Below are 22,350 nucleotides of genomic sequence, written 5' to 3' on the forward strand. Positions count from 1 at the left end.
TGATTCAGGAACATCGTAACGCCGACTGCAGCCTAAAATCTGCGTGGCATAAGGCTCTTATGCCACGCATATCTTAGGCTGCATTCTAGCGATGACCGCTAGGGGGCGCTCCCATTGTGCTCAGTGTATAGTATGCAAATTGCATACTAACACCGATTCACAACGTTGCGCGAGCCCTGCGTACGCAATTTACGTAGTTTGCATACGTCGGGTTTCGCGTAAGGTTGCACATCCTAATAGCACGCGCAGCCAATGCTAAAGGATACCCGTCGTTCCCGCGTCGCAATATTTGAAATCTACGTCGTTTGCGTAAGTGATTTGTGAATGGCGCTGGACGCCATTCACGTTCACTTTGAAGCAAATGACGTCCTTGCGACGTCATTTGCCGCAATGCACGTCGGGAAAGTTTCCCGACGGAGCATGCGCTCTACGCTCGACGCGGGAGCGCGCCTAATTTAAATGATTCCCGCCCCCTATGGGATCATTTACATTAGGCGCCCTTACGCAGGGCAAGTTTACACAGCGCACACACAATTTACGGAGCTACTGCTCCGTGAATCGCGGGTGGCGCAGTAAATTTGCGGGGGCGCAGGGCAAAAACGCTGCCCTGCGCCTCCGCAAATAAGGGGCAAATCTACCTGAATCCGGGCCACAGTGTCTTGAAAAAGTATTCATACCCTTTGAATACTGCCCTTTATGGAAGAGTGGCAAGAAAAAAAGCCATTGTTGAAAGAAAGTCATAAGTAGTCCTGTTTACAGTTTGCGAGAAGCCATGTGGGGGACACAGCGAATAGGAAAAAGGTGCTCTGGTCAGATGAGACCAAATTGAACTTTTTGGCCTAAAAGCAAAACGCTATGTGTGGTGGTACACTGCACATCACTCTGAACTACCGTGTTTCCCCGAAAATAAGACACCGTCTTATATTTATTTTTCCTCCAGAAATCACACTATGGCTTATTTTCGGGGGACGTCTCAATTTTTTTACCGGCAAGTATGGTACAGTACAGTATGGAGCCGACCTTACCGTATTTATGGGGCTGCCGACACCTCTCCGGTCACTTAGAGATACCGTGGAGCAGATAAGAAGGGCTGCACGACTTCTAAACAGCTCCTGAGCTCCGCACCAGTACAGTACGCCTATCACGTCTTGTTTTCCCGCCCGCGCCGCTACGCATACGACACGCCATCGCTACGTCTTATTTTCGGGGATTCGACACGCCATCGCTACGTCTTATTTTCGGGGGGATGTCTTATATTTCGATCTTGCGTCGAAATCCCGCTACGGCTTATTTTCGGAGTACGTCTTATTTTCGGGGAAACACGGTATACGGTCCGTGTTCATCTGATCCCCCCATAGGGGAGAGCGGAGGAAAGACAGGGCGGTCCCTGCACAGTGTGCGGGGACCGCCCTGTCAGCCAACGGCTCAGCTGGGATTTTACGGAGGATCCCCGCTGAGCTTTACGGACACACGGAGGCGGATCATTACTGATCCGCCCCGTGTGAAAGGGCCCTTAGATTCTAAATAAGTAATATTTCTCCTTCACTGCTGTGCGCTGATGAGGCTTTACTGATAAGCTGCACGGATGAGTTTGCACTGATATGTGGCACTGACAGGCATCACTGGTGGGCACTGATTGGCAGCACTTGTGGGCACTGTTGGGGCTGCACTGATAATCAGGACAATGATGATCAATCAGTGCCCTGATTATCAGTGTAGATGTCCCCTGTGTGGATTTGGCGGTTATCAGTTCTCCTCTCATGCGCTGTAAGCGTGAGGGGAGGAATGCCAATGACAGGTAAAATACTGTTTACACTGTGATTAGCTGTGATTGGGCACAGCTGGTCACATGGTAAAGAGCTGCTGTGATTGGCACTTTACCCGATCTGTGATCAGCTGTGTCCAAAGGACACCGCGATCACAGATCCCTGCCGCTGTGCACCGCAGGGGGCGCCCCCGAAGCACGATCACATCAGAACGTTTATAGACGCTCTCCCAGCAATGTGTGCCTGTGCTGAAGCCATTATTTGGCTATAGCTCAGGTGGGAAGAGGTTGTGGCGGTCAACAAGAGAACTTAGGGATTCTCACCTGTGTAAGGTGAGAAGTTCTGGGGTGATCCGGTGAAAGAGGGGGAAACTGGTTTACAGTTTCCTCAGGATCAGGTCCTGGTATGGGATGTGGAATTTGGAGGCTCGGGGAGATTTTGAGAGGGGAACAGCCTCTAACCCTGATTATGGGGACTTTGGTCCTGAAAGGGTTAATCGACATGTGGGAAAGCGCTGAAAAGGCCAGGAAACAGTCAGCCATGTCTGCGAGGCAGTATGTGAAGCAGGACACATTTGAGAGGAAGAATAGTGGACTGCTTCTGACCTCCATACAGTCCCACCCAAATATAAAATGCTCCATGGCTAGCTCCTTAGGGTTGGGTTTAACCTTACGGTACTTCCTATGAACCCAGGAAACCAAGGACCCAGCCCATGGGGGGCCACATGACCAGCAAAAATATTTGCTTGATTTAAGGTAGCTATATGTTTTTTTTTTTTAAATACACCCAAACTTGTATTAACTTGACATCTGCTCCTACAGACGTGTACCCCTTTCCCCCCTCCTTCAGAAAGTCCATGAGCTAGCAGATCAGACAGCGCCATGCCCCCTGACAATTATTCACTATTGTCTTTCATGTATCTTGTTATCTTTCATGTCTCTCATGCCCTTACGATTATTTTAGGTTGTTCTCATTAACATTCACAGCAAGAAAGCAGCAATCCAAAGCAGCTACACTAGAAAATGAGACCATATTGTATAGAAGGAGAATACGCCAAAAAACATTCCTTGAAAAGCAAATGACAAAACAAACTGCTCAGAAATAGAAACAGCATAAATACTGAGCAAGGAACATGCTTTCAAATGGAAAATATACTCTTGGCAATCATTTATTAAAGTAAACCAATCACAGACTAAATGAACATACAATAAAAAAAAAAACATGATAAGCAGATGTGACCTTCAGAAAAAAAAAATGTCATGTTAAAATGATCAACATGTAAAGTCACCTACATTTACACACAAATTGAGTTTGAGTGTAAACTGATCATAAAAGCTGAAAAAAAAAAAAAAAAAATGAAACAAAAGTTTGCAAACAAATGCAGTAAACGCATTCCTTTCCAGAACATCCAGTTTATTTGTTCTGACCTTCGTAAGAATGGGGAGAATGTTGATTTTTTTTAAATATTATTTTTAAATTGTATTTACATCCTAGTTTACAGTTACAATAAATTTACTTAATTTAATCTTTTTAAATTTTTTGGTACTCATGGGAGCTTTGGATCTGGTCAAGCTCCCAATGCAGCTCTGCAGCAACAGATCACTTCTAAGGCCTCCTGTCCACGGACGTTTTTACAGACACTTTTCTGAGCGTTTTTTGCAGCTTAAAAAACGGCTCTCCATGTTAGCCTATGGCCTCATGCCCACCATGACGTTTTTGAGCTGTAAATGGCTGAGCCGTTTTTAAGCTGCAAAAAAAAAAAAAACAGGACCAGTGCGTTCTGAAGCTCCAGCGTTAGAGCTGTAAAGATGTCAGATGCCAGAAAACGTGATTTAAAGCGGGAGTTCAACCAATTCCTTTTTTTTTTTTTTCCCTTAGCTTCCTGCTCGTTCGGTCTAGGGGAATCGGCTATTTGTATTAAAATATGATCCGTACTTACCCGTTTTCGAAATGCATCTTCTTCCGTCGCTTCCGGGTATGGGTCTTCGGGAGCGGGCGTTCCTTCTTGATTGACAGTCTTCCGAGAGGCTTCCGACGGTCGCATCCATCGCGTCACTCGTAGCCGAAAGAAGCCGAACGTCGGTGCGGCTCTATACTGCGCACCGACGTTCGGCTTCTTTCGGAAAATCGTGACGCGATGGATGCGACCGTCGGAAGCCTCTCGGAAGACTGTCAATCAAGAAGGAACGCCCATTCCCGCAGCCCATACCCGGAAGTGGCGGAAGAAGATGCATCTCGAAAACGGGTAAGTACGGATCATATTTTAATACAAATAGCCGATTCCCCTAGACAAAACGAGCATAAAGCGAAGGGGAAAATGTGTAAGGTATGGGTGAACCTCCGCTTTAACGAGGCTTAAAATCAATGGTTCCCTATGGGAGCCCATTGATTTGAATAGAGGTCGCACCAGAAATCGGATCAAGATAATCCAACTTGCGGGGCGGCTCGTGTGCGGAGAATCTTGAAGGGGAACCCCCTGCGAAAATTAAGAATAAAATTTGCGTGAGGTTCCCCCCAGGATGATACCAAGCCCTTTGGTCTGGTATGGATCTTAAGGGGAATGCCCCACACCGAAAAAAAACCCCCCAGGATCCATACCAGACCCTTATCTGAGCACGCAGCCTGGCAGGTCAGGAAGGGGGGCGAGCGAGCGCCCCCTCCTACACCGTACCAGGTCACATGCCCTCAACATGCGGGGGGGTTGGTGCTTTGGGGCAGGGGGGGCACTACGCCCCCCCCAAAGCACCTTTCCCCCATGTTGATAGGGACAAGGGCCTCTTCCCCCCAGTGACGTCACCGCGTTCAATGCAAGGAGGAAGGGCTCCTATTGTGCTGGCCGGCATTTGTTTGTACATGCCTACATTTCATGGATGTCTGTGAGTAGGTTTTTATCTTTATTAAACCTGATTTTTAAACGTTATCACGCTATGGTCCGGTTTCCTTTTATTATGGTATGACCCACGGATTGGTCGTCTGACACGCATCAGAGTCTCCATACTCTGAGGATAATCCCACTATGGTTCCGTTCACCCTGGTTTCATTTTGCTGTTGGATCATTATACACTGCTGTTGTTTATCTGCAATCTGGTAAGCAGCTCTCCATGTGGTGGTGGTTTCCACGGATGTCAAGTGCACCTGGGTGTTGTTCGTCCTGATCTCCAATATCTGAGGCATTGGTCCATTATTCAACCTTTATTGGGACTTTTGTTCTTTTTTGTTATATTTATACCTGCCTTTTTTGCTAAATATATATATATTAGTTGGCACAGTTTTTATTTTTTCCAATTTATATTTGTATCACGTGATTGCAGCCTTCTGGTTTTTACACCTGACTATTAATTTTTCTGGTTAGCACAGTTTTTTCTTTATCCCTCTTCCCGACAACCCTGGCCGTTGGTTGTCGGGGGCGGCGTGCTTATCGGGGGAAGAAGCACCAACCCCCCCCCCCCCATGTTGAGGGCATGTGGCCTGTCACGGTGTAGGAGGGGGGGTGCTCGAGAAATTACAAAACATAGTATAATGTAGCATCAATGAAGCAAAAGAGGGGACCTTTTCGGAAAAAATGTATAAGAAAATCAGTGCAAGTATAATCTCAGTAACATTTTAACCCTGGTGCCTAATAAAGATTTCTAGGAACTAAAACACATTCCTGTATTAGGAAAATACTCCAACAGGAACAGATTCCTGAAGTCACTTTATCCTTTGCCTGGTTTGGTTTCATACAGTATAGCCTTACCTTAAGCCTCCGGATCTGTATGTCTGAAAATCTGCGTACTCCACTTTTTGAAGGGACTAGGCGGTTGTAAAGGGCCTAAAGAACAACAGTAATGTGTTAGAAATGCAGGCAGTAAAAGTAAGTCTTTGCAGTTAAAGCAAAGTATTTTTTTTAGGGGGTACCTAGTTACCTGCTCCCACTTCTGCTCGGATCGCCTAGGTGATCCAAGTGGCAGTTCTCTTCTCCCTCTCCTGCAGTTTTCTGGGACACGTCACAGGTCCCAGAACACTGCGGTACCGCTCACAAACCGCAGTGTGGCTCACGCATTTGCAGTGAGCACCCAGCTGTGAAGCCGCAAGCAGCACAGCCAGCTGCCCACAGTTAACATGTTGGTGCCGGGAACCCAAAAGCTAGTGAAGAACTAGCTAGGGTGAGGACGGCACTGGACATGTAAGTGTCCTGTTTTAAAAGTCAGCAGCTACAGGATTTGTAGCTGCTGATCCCCCCCCCCCCAGAGTGGAGAACCGCTTTAATGCCATGCTATAAACCTAAAGTACACATGCACACAGCTGCAAGAGCATACAGCATGTGTGTGAAAACTTCTTTGGGATCCATAGCTGCTGTGTGAGGGTGTGATTACTCCAGTACTGAGGTATACCTGTGTACAGCTGCATCCAATAATTGTCTTCTGTGGACAGCTATATACAGCAACCATAGCTTTCCAGGGGGAGATTTTACAAATGTTCTGTATGCTCTTTCATACTGTATTCCCCCTTGCAACCGCATGCATGAGCCCCAAATGTTGTGTTCTAACTTGTTATCAGTAATTTATTATAAATGATGGTTGCATCTATTCTGCTTCTCTGGGCAGCCATAAGAGTCACATGCTTACGGTGCATTTTACGAGACCATCACTATGAAATTTCTCTGGGCACTAACTTCTCCATCAACTTGGGCGGCTGTCAGCAGCTGCCTAAGAGGCCACTTGAAGGTCCCCTGCACTGTGCTACCCTCACCACAGTCGCAGCAGCTACCATGCCAGCTGGTATATAGGGGTAGTAGAAGATTAATGGACGGCCGCACGCCAAAAGAACCCTTGTCTTTATTGAAGAAACATAAGCTGACACTGCAAATACACAGCAAGAATCATAAAACAGCCGACGCGTTTCACACTTGGTTAGTGCTTATTCATGCTTATTAATGCCATGAATAAGCACTAACCACGTGTGAAACGCGTCGGCTGTTTTATGATTCTTGCTGTGTATTTGCGGTGTCTGCTTATGTTTCTTCAATAAAGACAACTCAAGAGTTCTTTTGGTGTGCGGCCGTCCATTCATCTTCTACTACTTTCTATTGCCTAGTGCATTGCCAGCACCCACATCTACCTGGACTTATCCAAGATTGCACTCAGGATTTCCCTGGAGCGGTGAACCCCATTTTGCTTGGTATATAGGGGTCCCTAAATCCTGAAGGCATGTTCATGTGCTTTAGCTGAGCACAGTACAAAGCGCTCATTAGGACCCTATAAGGAGCCATGTATTGCACCCGGAAATCACTGACCAGTGCATGCAACTTAGGCTCAGACAGTCTTTTAAGTGGCACTCTACTTCTGCCCTTTAACCACCCTACACCTGCCATATACATTATAGGAGTGGCTAAAGTGTGCACTTTCTTTGTAATACTACTTGAAATGGTCTACAAAGTCACCTTATATGGCCCCATCTGTACAGCACAGTCACAGATAACTCATTTAGTCACTGTTGGGTCATAGATAATTGGATGATTGATGTACATTGCTCAACGCGCTCAATCTTGCTGCTACTGATTGCGCCTCCATCACTTTATTGGTGTTATGAAGAATGTTACAGTACAGCGGGTTGTCAAGGAGAAATCTTGGGAATAAGATGCGTGGGGATTTTTAATTGCTTCTGAAACAAACTTGAAATGACTTCTCACCTTGTCGGACTGTGTCAGCTCATGAAAGATACGCGCGTCAATAGCAGCAGCCACCAGATTGTTAGCTGCAGTGATGGCGTGAATGTCCCCGGTAAGATGGAGGTTAAACTGGAAATAAACAAGGTACATTTAATGAGTGTGATATGAGACAAGGACCAAAAAATATTTACAACTAGCAGTCTTGTGCAATAAATCAGTTCATATTCTTTAAAGCGGTGTACATACCTGGGTACAGCTATTCACTCGTGTCCTCCGGGTTGCGAGTCCTGCGGGAGTGGGCGTTCCTAACATGGCGGTGATTGACGTTTTGAGAAAAAAACGAGCTCCCCCCCCGTGCGTAAGCCGAGGTCACGATTGGCGCAAGGAGTCGAACGGCGATGCGCAGGTGCAGTATAGCGCCGACTCGCCGTTCGGCTCCTTTCGCCAATCGTGACGCAGCTTACGCGACGGGGGGAGCTCGTTTTTTTCTCAAAACGTCAATCACCGCCATGTTAGGAACGCCCACTCCCGCGGGATTCGCAACCCGGAGGACACGGGTGAATAGCTGTACCCAGGTATGTACAGCAGCAAAAAAAAAATTATAGGCATAATCGTATTGTAATGTGGGGGGGCAGTGTAATAGGGGAAAGTCGTTTTTAGGGTGAACCACCGCTTTAAGTATATCTAAACCCAATAACAAAATGTAATATAATGCAACTTTCCAATCCTTATGCCGCGTACACACGACAGTTTTTCGGGTTCTAAAAAATGACATTTTTAAGGGTTTAGAAAAAACAACGTTTTTTTCAACCCGATCATTAAAACGACATTGCCTACACACGATCGGGGAAAAAAAATGCTCTAGCAAAGCGCGGTGATGTACAACGGCACTATAAAGGGGTAGTTCCATTTGGATGATGCCACACTTTGGGCTGCTTTAGCTGATTTTGTGTTAGTAAAAGACGATTTGCGCTTTTCTGTCTGTTACAGCATTATGAATGTGCTTACTCCATTACGAATGCTAGTTTTACCAGAACGAGCGCTCCCGTCTCATAACTTGCTTCTGACCATGCACGTTTTTTTCACGTCGTTAAAGCCCACACACGACCATTTTTTACAACCTTAAAAACGACAACGTTAAAAACGTTGTGAAAAAAATAGAGCATGTTCGAAGAAAAAAAAAGAAACCGAATTTTGGGCTGAATTCGGACCTGAAAACGGACCAAAAGACGCACAGGGCTCCTGTGCAAATTGGCATCGGAGCCACAGCCCGATTATATAGCCACTTCTATAAGCTTGTTGAAAGCCTGCTAGCAGCTTGCTTAGAGTGGCAATAAGCAATTCCATTAGGATTTACAAAATAGAGTTGAGTGGCACTTTAAAAGCTTCAACAAAACTTGCTGAAAGCTCTGCAAACGCTTTGTCAAAACTTGCTGTTCACATTGCTCTTATACAAGCTGAAGCCCCTGTGAAACAAGCCTAAGTGCAAATCTGATGGGTTGCTGTAAGTTACTGCACATAAGACATAGATGCTTTATAATTTTTGACTTTCATGATAATTGGTCAGTCTTGTGTTCAACACTGCGAAAAATGACAGAGTTTGAATGTAATGATTTTTCCATCTGGAGGCAAAATTATTATCAATGTGGAGGACTGCAGTTAATATGCGATTATTAAGTTGCAGGGACATCTATGCAAAACTAATCACTTCACCAGCACAAAAAGTGGGAAAGTTGAACAATTTTTAGGAAAGTTGTGCATATTGTGAATTGTAGCCAATTTTCATGACATTTTTTATCACAAAGGTCAGATTGTCAGCATTAATCTGATAGCAGCTGGCTTTCAGTACATTACTAAACTAAACGGACACAGTGGACGATAGACATTTACCTCTTCCATGGGGATGACTTGAGAGTATCCTCCTCCTGCAGCTCCACCTATAAAAAAGCAAGAGCCCAAAAAAAAATAGTGGTTGTTATGAAAACTACCTTGAATCAAACTAAGGCAGCCCATACATGAATCCGTTTTTTCCATTCATCCAGCGGGTTGAATGAAAAAAGAAAAAACTGATTTAGTTCCCCTATCCACACATTTGAGGTAAATGGGGGAATCCTCCCGCTGAGCTATTGTATTCTGAGCGCGGGGAGACCTCCCCATCGTCAGAATAGACCGACCAGCGGTTGTCGGTAGATCAACTTCTGCACAACCACCCTGCCCATACATAGATCGAAATTTGTCAGGTTCAGCAAGTTGTCCTTTCCACTTGCCTTTGATTCCAAATGTTGGTCCTTGAGAAGGTTGTCTGACGCAAGCGAACGCATTGAGCTTCAGATGAGCTCCCAGCGCCTGGACCAGTCCGATGGTGGTAGTGCTTTTCCCTTCTCCCAGGGGTGTTGGTGTTATACTGTACAGACAAAGTACATTTATTAGACAAATAGACTAGAGCCTCAGCTTCCATTTGACCTTTGAGTGGGAAGTCATTTACCAAATTAAATGATAATAGGCACATACATTTAGTCAGCAGCATTCGCATAAAATAAATGATGGGGCAGACAGGCAACAGAGCATCAGGAGGCTTAAGAATATACCCAATGGATCAGATGGAATATTATCTATGGTAGTATATTTTTTTTTAAGGTAAAATCTATGGTAGTATTGGTCCAGCCCAAAACATGGGCATTAATTGATAATGGCTTTTGATGTCGACAGTGCTGTGAGTGAAAGGGAAACATAAGGGGGTTTCATTCACAACATTTCTGAAGGCAGCAATGTTTTTGTTGACCAGCCTGGATAATTTTAAAGGATAAAGTTCACCTTTACAAAAACAAATAATTAATGCTAATTTTTTTGCAGGTAAAAAATCATGAATGTAATGCCACGGTTCTGCAGACTGTCTATGTAGCTGTCTGCCCATACCTCACACGGGTAGGCAGTTAGCAGGAAGCTCAATGAACTACCTAGAGAACTCAACAGCACCCTGGAATTTTAGTCAAAAGACTATGACTAAAGCTGAATTGAAATTTAGCATCAAAATGAACACTGCACTACCACTAAAATACCACTAAGTAGGGGCCAGCTACCAATCTGCAGAAAGAAAAAAATATAAGAAAATTGCTTTTTTTTTCTTTTTTTTATTAATATTTAAAGTGATATTGAAGTCTTGTTTTTTTTTTTTCTTTTTACAAAATAACACGTCATACTTACCTGCTCTGTGTAATGGTTTTGCACAAAGCAGCCCAGATCCTCCTCCTCTCGAGTCCCTCCCCGGCCGTCCTGGCCCCCTCGCGCTCCTGCCGAGTGCTCCCAAAAGCAAGCTATAAGGGCATATGGGCCGAGCCACTGCTCTGCGTGTCCATTTAGACACGGAGCCGTGGCTCGGCCCCAACCCTTCTCTCTTCTCATTGGTTCACTGACTGACTTTGATTGACAACAGCAAGAGCCAATGGTCCCGGCTGCTGTCTCAGCCAATGAGAAGGGAGAGTCCCGGACAGCCTAGTCTCTCGTGCAACGTCGCTGGATCGAGACAAGGCTCAGGTTAGTATTAGGGGGGCTGCTGCACCCAGAAGGCTTTTTTTATCTTAATGCATAGAATGCATTAAAGCGGAGGTCCACCTAAAAAAAAAAATATATATTAAAAGCCAGCAGCTACAAATACTGCAGCTGCTGACTTTTAATAAATGGACACTTACCTGTCCAGGGTGCCCACGATGTCGGCAGCCGCCATCCTAGGTGAGGGAATCAGGAAGTGAAGCATTGCGGCTTCACTTCCCAGTTCCCTAATGCGCATGCGTGAGTAGCGCTGCGCGTCCTCACTGGTCCCCGCTGTCTTCTGGGACCTGTGTGTTTTTTTTTCAATATATCAAAAACTTAAAAAACGCTGGTGAACAACGTTTTTGAGCGTTTGTCTGCGTTTATTAGCATTAGAGCGTTATTACAGCTGAAAAACCTCTCAGAACCCACTAGTTTTGGGGTTTTTTTTACTGCTCAAAAATGCCACTGCCCAAAACTGCTGATAACAGCCTATGTGTGCATGGACACATAGGATAACATGACAGAGAGTTTAATGACTGTAGAAAAAAATGTCTACTGCCAAAAACAGCTGCAGTAAAAACGTCAAAAAACGTCCAGTGTGCATGAGGCCTTAAAGTTGCACTTCTGTTTGTCAAAAAGCAATATTTTTTGTTTTTTTTATGAAACTTCTATATAACAACGGCTAAATCTGTGTCTGTAGCGCATGTTCAAACCTCAATACCATAAATAATATGTTATTCGATTTTTACTCCAGGAGAATATAATGCGTTTGGCAATTTTAGAGAAATGCTTAAATAATGCATTACAATTTAACTAAACCCATTCGATTTTAGTCAACTAAAATGTACTGGCGATTTTAGTTGACTAAACTACAACTAAAATGGCATTTTAGTCAAAGGACTATGACTAAAACGAAATCAAAATTTGACATCAAAATCAACACCGGTGTGTGGCAGTACCTCGGCGTGTGGCCATTTTCCAACACACATACAGTGCATTTTGTTGCACTGCATTAAAAAATGCTGCAGGGCTTATTTTTTGTCACTGGTTGTCATTCTAATTCCATAGGCTGTTATCCCAGCACACACTGACACCCGTGTAGTAAGACATCGCTATGAGCCAGGAAAGTGCTAAAGGGCACAAAAATCAAATCAGTGACACGGCAGGAATCTGAGCAGCTTAGTCACACCATGTAGACATACAGTCAGGGGCGGACTGACCATTGGGGTTTTCGGGCACTGTCCGAGGGCCCCATGCCACTAGGGGGCCCCATCAGGGTTGCCAGGCTCAATAAAACCAGGGACAGTATGTAAAAATCTGTCTTTTTTTTACATCTTTCCCTGATATGTCCAAAACCGACATGCTTTTTATGTGAAAATCCTGAGATTTTAGCTGCCCTGCCTCTGCACTGCCTCCTGGCCATCTGTAAGCCCGGGGGCCCCATAATCTTCTATTGCCCGGGGGCCCCATGAGTTGTCAGTCCACCCCTGCATACAGTCCAAACATATATAAGGCAAAGGCAGCACAAACATTTCAAAAGTTCAGAGGTAAAATCTTCTGTAGTTTTCAGGAGGCTCAAAGTACATTATTTTCCCCTCTAGATTATCTATAACTTATGAACAAATGCACTGCCAACAAATCATAAAAGAGCAGAAATACTAAATCAAAGAGGAACAACAATCTATATAGCATGATAACCAAGTCTATCAGCATGAACTTTTTAATCTGAGGATGAGGACACAATCCTGGAAAATTCTTATTGTGTTGGGAGTCAAGATGGAAAATATTACCAAATTCTCAGCAAAGCCAAAGATAAATAACAATGTATAACAAATTGCAAAAACTTTTCACCATTTCTGTACACGTTAGATAAGCAGAGAGAAATACATTTTTAGTTTATATCTCCTTTTATCATTTTTAACATTCGCTGTTTTTTTTTGGCCTGGTTCACACCTATGCATTTTTTAGTGCGTTTTCAGTTTTGCAAAAACACACTACAGTCCATTTAACATGGTTTCCTATGGGTCATGTTCACATTTGTGCATTTTATGGAAAGTTCCAGGGACCTTTTTTCTGGTTTTCGGTTTAATAGACTTCAATGAATCAAAAACGTGTATTGAAAAATGCAAAAAGCACCCGGAATATGCAAACTGCAACCTGCATAGGAGTAAACCAGGCCTAAAGCTCATCCAACCATGTCTGGGTAATTCCTTTGGCTTCTTATTCTAGTCCCTACATGCATCTGTGCTGTCAATCATATTCGTTTATAGGGTGCATTCACACCTGCAAATACACCCTGCATGTAATTAGATGCGAGAATCCCAGTCGGGGTTCCCACGATTATCTGCGAGAGGCAGCTAATGGGATAAATGGGAGGCTACTGACTCCCGTAAATAATCACGCCTACTGGCATGTAATTGCCCATGCAGCGATCGCATGTGAGTAATCAGCCCTGGATGCAGACTGCCTGTGTCCAGGGCCAATCACTCACATGTGATCGTTGCTTGAGAGATTACATGCACGTTGGCCCTACTAGCTGCGATAGCCGGCAGCCTCCTATTGCTCTCAATGGGCTGCCTACTCACAGCTAATCATGGGAACCTTTCGCTGGGATTCTTGCATCTAGTGGCAGGCAGGGTGAACTTGCAGCTGTGACTGCATCCATAAGGCCTGTGTCTAGGAAATTACAGGTTTTTCTAAGTCTAGGTACACATCTATGCGGTTGCAGTTGATCCGTTTTTTAGGCACGTTTTTTGATACATTATTGCATGCATTTTCCATCTGATTTGCTTTTTTTCCCACATTTAAAAACACTGTATACAGATGGTTGCTAAGCAGTGGGCCAGGAAGCCGGCCACCGCATCCTTAACAACTGATGAGTCATCAGCTGAATATATATTTATATATATATAAAAAAGAATTGTCGGCAAAAAAAGAAATCATGAAAAAAAGGCATGGGGTCTCCCCCCAAATCCATAACAGGCCCTTTGGGGAACAGCTGGTGAAGTCACCACCCACTGCATGCGGGGGTGTTGACATCACAAAGGAGCAGGGTCACCAGGTGATGTCACCGGGTGGCCCCACCTCTCATCTATTTAAGAACTGTCAGGCCTCTTACACACGACCGAACATGTCTGCTGAAACTGGTCCGCGGACCAGTTTCAGCAGACATGTTCGGTCGTATGTACAGCCGACCGGACAATTTTCCGGCGGATCGGACAGGTTTCCAGCGGACGAATGTTTCTTAGCATGCTAAGAAACATGTCCGCTGGAAGCCTGTCCGTCGGACATGTTCGGTCGTCTGTACGACTTACCGGACATGTCCGCTTGGCCGAAAGCCCTCGCATGCGTCAAAGTGATTCGACGCATGTGTGGAAGCATTGACCTTCCAGGGTCGCCGCGTCATCGTCGCGGCGACGGCGCGGCCACATCACCGCGTATCCTGTCTGCGCGGATTTCGGTTTGATGGTGTGTACAACCATCAGACCAAAATCTCCGAGCGGACATGTCCGATGAAAACGGTCCGTGGACCGTTTTCATCGGACATGTCCCCTCGTGTGTACGAGGCCACAGACGGAGGAGCAGGCAGTCGTCGGTTAGCATTTGACAAATGCACAGCTCCATCGTGGGGGGGGGGGGGGGGGGGTGTATTATTTTTTGAATCCTGTGAATGAATGAAGTACAACTACTGACAGCCATTGTGGTTGTCAGCTTGTAGTTCTCAATGAACTACCAAAGCACTGTTGAGCGCTGTGGTAGTTTATTTATTCTTCCTGTCAGTGTGAAACTGCCTGGCCGTACAATGTATGGGCAGACAGCTTACAATGAAAGTCTGTTGGCGACCAGCGTGGCACCAGCAATCTTCTGATCATTGTTGCAATGCTTTCCAGGCTCCTAAATAAAATAAAAAAAATGTAAATTGCACATTTTCCCTTTAAAAACGTATCCTTTAACCTCATTGTTAATGGTCTTGTATTAATAGCCTTGTATCATTTGAAACAAAGATGGACGTGTGCTATATTACTCGCTACCAGTTTTGGGCAAACTCATCACAGTACACATCCACGACCCAATTATCAAATATATATTGGGCCCAGTTATAATAAAGTGTTGTATTACTATTTGCAGAAATTGGGACAAGACATTTAGCCAGCAAAACCCCACAGAGTTCTCTCTGAAGCCAGCAGAGCACATAGCTGTGCTTTATAAATGTGCGCCGCTTGTTTTTTGCTTGCTAAACCACTGCTTTTAAAAAAAATGTAATCGGCCCCTCAGTTACCATCTAAAAGAAAAGTGCATCTCTTTACAAGCAAAAGAGCATCAACGGAAATAACGTACCAGTTATAACAGAGAGCAGTATCACTATCTACACTCCAATATGCACCCCTACGCTACACACACACACACACACACACACACACACACAAGAGACAATTTACTAAAGCTGGAACACTCAAGCCCTGTACACACGACCCAGAATCTCATCAGAAAAAAAACTCTGTTTTTCCTGATGAGATTCTTGGCAAGAATCTCTTGCCGGCCAAGTGTACAGACACTCCATTTAAAAGAACCACCTTTCTTTTGAATAGCACGAACGCGGTGAGGTAATCAACTACGACGAGCATGCCCTCGTCACATTCGATGCCGTCGCCACCTTTTTGGTACGCCCTACCTATGCCTTGGAAGCTACCGCGCAAGCGTCAAAGTCATTTCGAGCATGCGCGGGTTTCCATGGAGAGGTAAGTATACACACGCTCGGGTTTCTCGGCAGGAAAACACTGCCGAGAATCTCACAACGAGAAAATAGAGAGCATGTTCTCTATTTTTCTCGTGTAGATTTTAGGCAGTTTTCTTGACGAGAAACCTCAAAGCCTCGTACACACGCACAGTTTACTCGGCAAGAAAGCTCTGCCAGAAGTTTTCTTGCTGGTTCTTGCTGAGAAACCCGAACGTGTGTACGAGGCTTGAGAATCCGGTGTGGCTGTGCATGGTAGCCGATCAGCTTCTCACCTCAGCTTGTTCAATTCAGCTTTGGCAATAAAACCTGGAAGCTGTTTCTTTGTAGAAGCGAGTCTGATTTTACGCTATTCAGCTAGTAAATAAACCCCACAGTGACCCATCCATTCACAAAAGTTGGGGCACAGCGAGTAGCCAGCAAAAGTCCCACAGAGCTCCTTCTGAACTTGATGGAACACATAGTTGTGCTTTATAAATGTGTTTGCTTGCTTTTCTTTTTATAACATCAGTGCGGCTAAACCACTGTTTTTTAAATTAGCCCCTTAGTTTCCATCTAAATGGCCACAAGTGCATTTTGTTGCAAGCAAGAAAGACTGAACAGAAATAATCACATTACATGTACTACATCTTTTCTATGCCCAGGCGGCTGCTTACTTCAGTACTTACTGTGGTTGGGGCACAAATACAGAGGTCGCTAGCTAATGATCACTGTCCAATAATAATTATCTACTAGCAATGCCGTATTGTCTACACAGTTTTCTGTCTCTTCTGCTTCCTGCTGTTGGATATCAAGGAGACCAGGACATTGCTCCAGCCAATCCCCGGCCCACTTAAATAACCCCAACTGGGTCAGCTCTGGTCACAAAGGGGCTTGCGCACCTATATGTACAATGGAACAATTCACATACCCAGTCACGACTACATATTTCCCATCTTGCTGTCCTTGTAACCGTTTATAAGCAGATAGCAGGACTTTGGCTTTCATCTGACCATAGGGTTCCACTTCTTCGGAGCGCAGGCCAGTCTCCTCTGCCATCTTAGAAATGGGCTTTGGCACACAGGAACGAGAGACCTCAATGTCACTGTAAGGGTACACAATCGAGATGATCAGGAACATGGAAAATGTTTCAGAACATAACTAAATATAATGTTGAGAAAGGCCTTAGGCCCCTTTCACATGTCCGTTCCGCCTGTCCGTTCATTACAAGTCCGTTAACGGACTTGTAATGAATCCCTATGGGAACGCGTCCGTTAGCGGATGGAGCGTCCGCGTCCGTCGGGATCCGGTTTTCGGACGGAAGAAAACCCTATTTTTCTTCCGTCCGGCGGAACTGAACTGATGCAGACGGACAGACGGTCCGTCTGCATCCGGTTCCCCATAGGGCAGAGCGGAGCTGAGATAGGGCAGTCCCTGCACTGTGTGCGGGGACCGCCCTATCCGCTGAGAGCTCAGCGGGGATCCCTGCTGAGCCGACGGAGCAGACAGGACATACTGAAAGGACGTCTGAAAGGTCCCTTAAAGGGTTTGTAAATTTTCGTTTTTTTTTTTAACAGAAGGAATGTTTATTTGATAATAAATCAGTTGTGAAACAGTGTAAATTTTCGTTTTTATTTTCTTAATAGGTTCCTTTAAGCTAGTGCATTGTTGGTTCACTTACCTTTTCCCTTCTAAATGTTTTTTTTCTTTGTTTTCTTTGTCTGAATTTCTCACTTCCTGTACCTCCTCAGTAAGCTGTTCTGGCTGATTAACCCCCATGGATGATGGGGGCAAGCTTACTGAGGAGAAACAGGGAGTGAGAAATTCAGACAAAGAAAAAAAAACATTTAGAAGGGAAATCAAAGGAAAAGGTAAGTGAACCAACAATGCACTAGCTTAAAGGAACCTATATAGAAAATAAAAAACAAACCTTTACAACCCCTTTAAAGAAAATCTTACTCAAGCATTTTATTTTCTGGATATGTGTCTGTTGTACCATATACATGTGTTAAAAAGCATCCTATTCTCTTTGTATTGCTTTCTTTGTGTGAAATACCTGGTGATCCCGCCAGTCCCCCTGCTTTGCTATATCAAACTGACCACAATTGGCATGAGAGCACATCCATCCCAGTGTGGTCAGTTTTCTGGCTGTGCTAGAACAGCCTGATTGTTCTCCAATGGCAAATACTTGTGCTGATGCCCCCATACAGTCATTTACTGGGAAGCTCCTGTTACCCCACCCCTAGCTTTCTAAATCCCTTATGTAGTGGAGAATAGAGATTATGCAATCATAATTTAAGAAATAAAAGGGTATTTATTTTTTCTAGATTTTATATATTTATATATATATATATATATATATATATATATATATATACATACATACATACATTCACTTCATTGCTCAACATTTAATAGAATTTTTGTTGTGGCTGTACTTCGACACAAAAAAACAACTTTATTTTGTAGAAAACACAATGATCAAAACCAGAAAATTAAAATTAAACTAAAATTTGTGAAGGTTCAAACAATCAACAATTAGTAGGAAGTGTACAGGCCCTTGCTTTGAATGACTTGAGCACATCCGCTTTGCACAGGACATCGCTAGTCTCTCACACTGCTCTGGTGTGATTTTGTTCCACTCTTCTTCCAGCCTCTTCCACAGTTCGGTGACTATAGTTTGCTTCTAGGCCACAACTTTGTCGCCAAGGATTTTCCAGAGGTTTTCTATTGGGTTTAAATCAGGACTCTGGGCTGGCCATTTGATTATGTCAATGTTTTCAGCTTTAAGGAACTGCTTTATCCATTTTTGCTGTGTGACAGGGGGCATTGCCGTGCATGAAAATTTCTGGTTAATTGGGTGGTGGACGCAGGAAGGGAACCGCATGTTGTTGAAGAAGGTTCTGATCTGATGTTGGATGAGAAGGCCAGGCGTGTAATCTCCGCTCCAATTCATCCCAAAGGTGTTCTATTGGGTTGATGTCAGGACTCTGTGCAGGCCAGTGAAGTTTCTCATCCCAAACTTGCTCATTCATGTCTTTAATGGACCTTGCTTTGTGCACATTTTTGTAAATATTTTATTCTATCTTTTCATGTGACAACACTGAAGAAATTACACTTTGCTACAATGTACAGTAGTGCGTGTACAGCTTGTATAACAGTGTAAATTGATGGGAGCTTTTTTCTTTCTGGTCACATCTGCCTGATGATTACTGTCCCCACTGTGAGCCTCCATTTTCCTGAAGACCCTCTAGTCACCTGACAGTACCTGGAGACACAGATGTTATGGTCTGCTTGGGAAGCTGCTGTATTATCGTTCAAAGCTACAATACTCATACATTGAGGCAAGCGCTCTGTGAGCCCTGATAGCAAGAAGACCTACAGCTGAAGCATTTATATTTATGGATGGAAGCATCTCACTTAATAGATTGGACTTATTGCAGTTTTGTTTGGTTATTTTCCTTTGTTTACACATCCATTACACAGCAATACTTGCTGTTTGAAGCTGTATGTTTGGCACATTTTTGCTTTTGCACTTTATTATTGTGGATTACATGTCACTGGGTATTTACACTGTTTTTACAGCAATTATCACTTATGTGCAGTAGGTGGTGTTGAGACTGCGCTCATCATTTTTCTTATTATTTCTTATTTTAGTGATTTGTACACTTGTAGATTTGAGCAGCAAATTCACACACTTTATTCACCACTTCCTCCCCTATTGTAGATTTCCTCCTAATTTATTTGGCTAGCGCAGAAGAATTTTCCCTATATAGTGTAAATGTGCTGTTCCCTAAAAATAATACAGAGCCATTAATGTTCGAAATGCTGGCAACAAAAGTGAGTACACCCCTAAGTGAAAATGTCAAAATTGGGCCATATTAGCCATTTTCCCTCCCGATGTCATGTGACTCATTAGTGTTAGGGCCCTTTCACACGACGGGCGGATCAGTAATGATCCGCTCCGTGTGTCCGCAAAAGCTCAGCGGGGATCCTCCGTAAAATCCCCGCTGAGCTGGCAGCTGACAGGGCGGTCCCCGCTCACTGTGCAGGGACCGCCCTCTGTCTTTCCTCCGCTCTCCCCTATGGGGGATCGGATGAACACGGACCGTATGTCTGTGTTCATCCGATCCGATCCGCCAGACGGAAGAAAATAGGATTTTCTTCCGTCCGAAAAATCGGATCAGTGCGGAGGCGGACGATTACGGGTGTCAGCGGATGAACGCAATAACATAGGGACCCATGTATGTCCCGTTTTCATCCGCAACAGATGGATGAAAATGCAGACATACGGTCCGTACGTGTGAAAGGCCCCTTACAAGGTCTCAGATGTGAATAGGGAGCAGGTGTGTTACATTTGGTGTTATCACTCTCAATCTTTCATACTGGTCACTGGAAGTTCAACTAGACCAGGGGTCTCAAACTGGGGACCCTCCAGCTGTTGCAAAACTACAAGTCCCATCATGCCTCTGCCTTTGGGAATCATGATTGTAACGGTCAGCCCTGCAATGCCTCATGGGACTTGTAGCTTCGCAACAGCTGGAGGGCCACCAGTTTGAGACCCCTGAACTAGACACTTCATGGCAAAGAACTCTCTGAGGATCTGAAAGAAAAAAATAATAATGTTGTTCTACATAAAGATGGCCTAGGCCAGGGGTCTCCAAACTTTTCAAACAAAGGGTCGGTTTATTTTCTTTCAGACTTTAGGGGGGCCGAATTGTGGCAAACAGGGGCAGAAAATGTCATGGGCCCAGCATCAGGGAGAATAAATATGGCCTCAGGGTTGGTGGTCAATAAGAGTGGTGTCCATATAGTAGGAGGAATAGTATCATATCATAGAAGAAAAAATGCCCCATTGTTGGTGTGAGTGGGAAGAATAGTGCCCCAAGGGCCGGGTAAAGACTACCAAAGGGCCACATCTGGCCCTCTGGCCGCAGTTTGGAGACCCCTGGCCTAGGCTATAAGAAGATTTCCAAGACTCTGAAACTGAGCTGCAGCATGGTGGCCAAGACCATACAGCGGTTTAACAAGACAGGTTCCACTCAGAACAGGCCTCGCCATGGTTGACCAAAGAAGATGAGTGCACAAGCTCAGCGTCATATCCAGACATTGTCTTTGGGAAATAGATGTATGAGTGCTGCCAGCATTGCTGCAGAGGTTGAAGGGGTGGGGGATCAGCCTGTCAGTGCTCAGACCATACGCCGCACACTACAACAAATTGGTCTGCATGGCTGTCGTCCCAGAAGGAAGCCTCTTCTACTGATTATGCACAAGAAAGCCTGCAAACAGTTTGCTGAAGATGAGCAGACTAAAGACATGGATTACTGGAACCAGGTCCTGTGGTCTGAGACCAAGATAAACTCATTTGGTTCAGATTGTGTCAAGCGTGTGTGGCGGCAACCAGGTTAGGAGTACAAAGACAAGTGTGTCTTGCCTACAGTCAAACATGGTGGTGGGATTGTCATGGTCTGGAGCTGCATGAGTGCTGCCAGCACTGGGGAGCTACAGTTTATTGAGCGAACCATGAATGCCAACATGTACTGTGACATACTGAAGCAGAGCATGATTCCCTCCCTTTAAGGACTGGGCCGCAGGGCAGTATACCAACCCCAAACACACCTCCAAGGTGACTACTGCCTTGCTAAAGAAGCTGAGGGTAAAGGCGATGGACTGGCCAAGCATGTCTCCAGACCTAAACCCCATTGAGCATCTGTGGGGCATCCTCAAACGGAAGGTGGAGTAGCGCAAGGTCTCTAACATCCACCAGCTCCGTGATGTTGTCATGGAGGAGTGGAAGAGGACTCCAGTGACAACCTGTGACGCTCTGGTGAACTCCATGCCCAAGAGGGTTAAGGCAGTGCTGGAAAATAATGGTGGCCACACAAAATTTTGACACTTTAAGGCCAATTTGGAAATTTTCACTTAGGGGTGTACTCACTTTTGTTGCCAGCGGTTTAGACATTAACGGCTGCGTGTTGAGTTATTTTGAGGGGACAGCAAATTTACACTGTTATACAAGCTGTACACTCACTACTTTACATTGTAGCAAAGTGTCATTTCTTCAGTGTTGTCACATGAAAAGATATAATAAAATTGAGTGATGCCGCATACACATGATCGGTCAAACCGATGAGAACGGTCTGATGGACCGTTTTCATCGGACCAAACCGATCGTGTGTGGGCGCCATCGGTTATTTATCCGTCGGTTAAAAAAAAGCAATCTTGTTTTAAATTTAACTGATCTTTAGTAGGCATGACCATCGGTTAAAAATCCACGCATGAGGATCAAGTCGATGCATGCTTGGAAGCATTGAACTTCGTTTTTTTTTCAGCACGTCGTCGTGTTTTACGTCACCGCGTTCTGACACGATCGTTTTTTTAACCGATGGTGTGTAGGCACGACTGACCATCAGTCAGCTTCATCGGTTAACCAATGAAACCGGTCCATCAGACCGTTCTCATCGGATGGACTGAGCGTGTGTGTGTTTGAGAGAGTGAGAGAGAGAGAGAGAGTGCATGCGAGAGAGAGAGAGTGTGCGAGTGAGCAAGAGAGAGATCGAGATAGAGTGAGAGAAAGTGTTCTTGGGATAAAGGTTTTTACATAAATAAAAGCTGAACATTGTAAGCACCCCTGTCATGGTAAATGGTTTGTCTCAACACTCTTAACTGATACATACAGGAGAGCTTGT

General features: G+C 44.7%; 1 protein-coding gene across 1 annotated transcript in view; it reads right to left on the reverse strand.

Moving 5' to 3' along the window:
* The window catches only part of MTHFD1 (methylenetetrahydrofolate dehydrogenase, cyclohydrolase and formyltetrahydrofolate synthetase 1), a 117,151-nt gene that overhangs the window by 52,824 nt on the left and 41,977 nt on the right, over positions 1-22,350 (reverse strand). The window contains exons 11-15 of the mRNA XM_040332917.1: positions 16,593-16,766; positions 9,684-9,820; positions 9,307-9,353; positions 7,438-7,545; positions 5,503-5,577 (exon numbers count right to left, since the gene is read on the reverse strand). Coding sequence (XP_040188851.1) covers positions 5,503-5,577; positions 7,438-7,545; positions 9,307-9,353; positions 9,684-9,820; positions 16,593-16,766 — 541 coding nt within the window. The remainder of the gene's footprint in view (positions 1-5,502; positions 5,578-7,437; positions 7,546-9,306; positions 9,354-9,683; positions 9,821-16,592; positions 16,767-22,350) is intronic.

This window comes from Rana temporaria, chromosome 13, assembly GCF_905171775.1.
Source record: "Rana temporaria chromosome 13, aRanTem1.1, whole genome shotgun sequence".
Taxonomy (NCBI): Eukaryota; Metazoa; Chordata; class Amphibia; order Anura; family Ranidae; genus Rana; species Rana temporaria.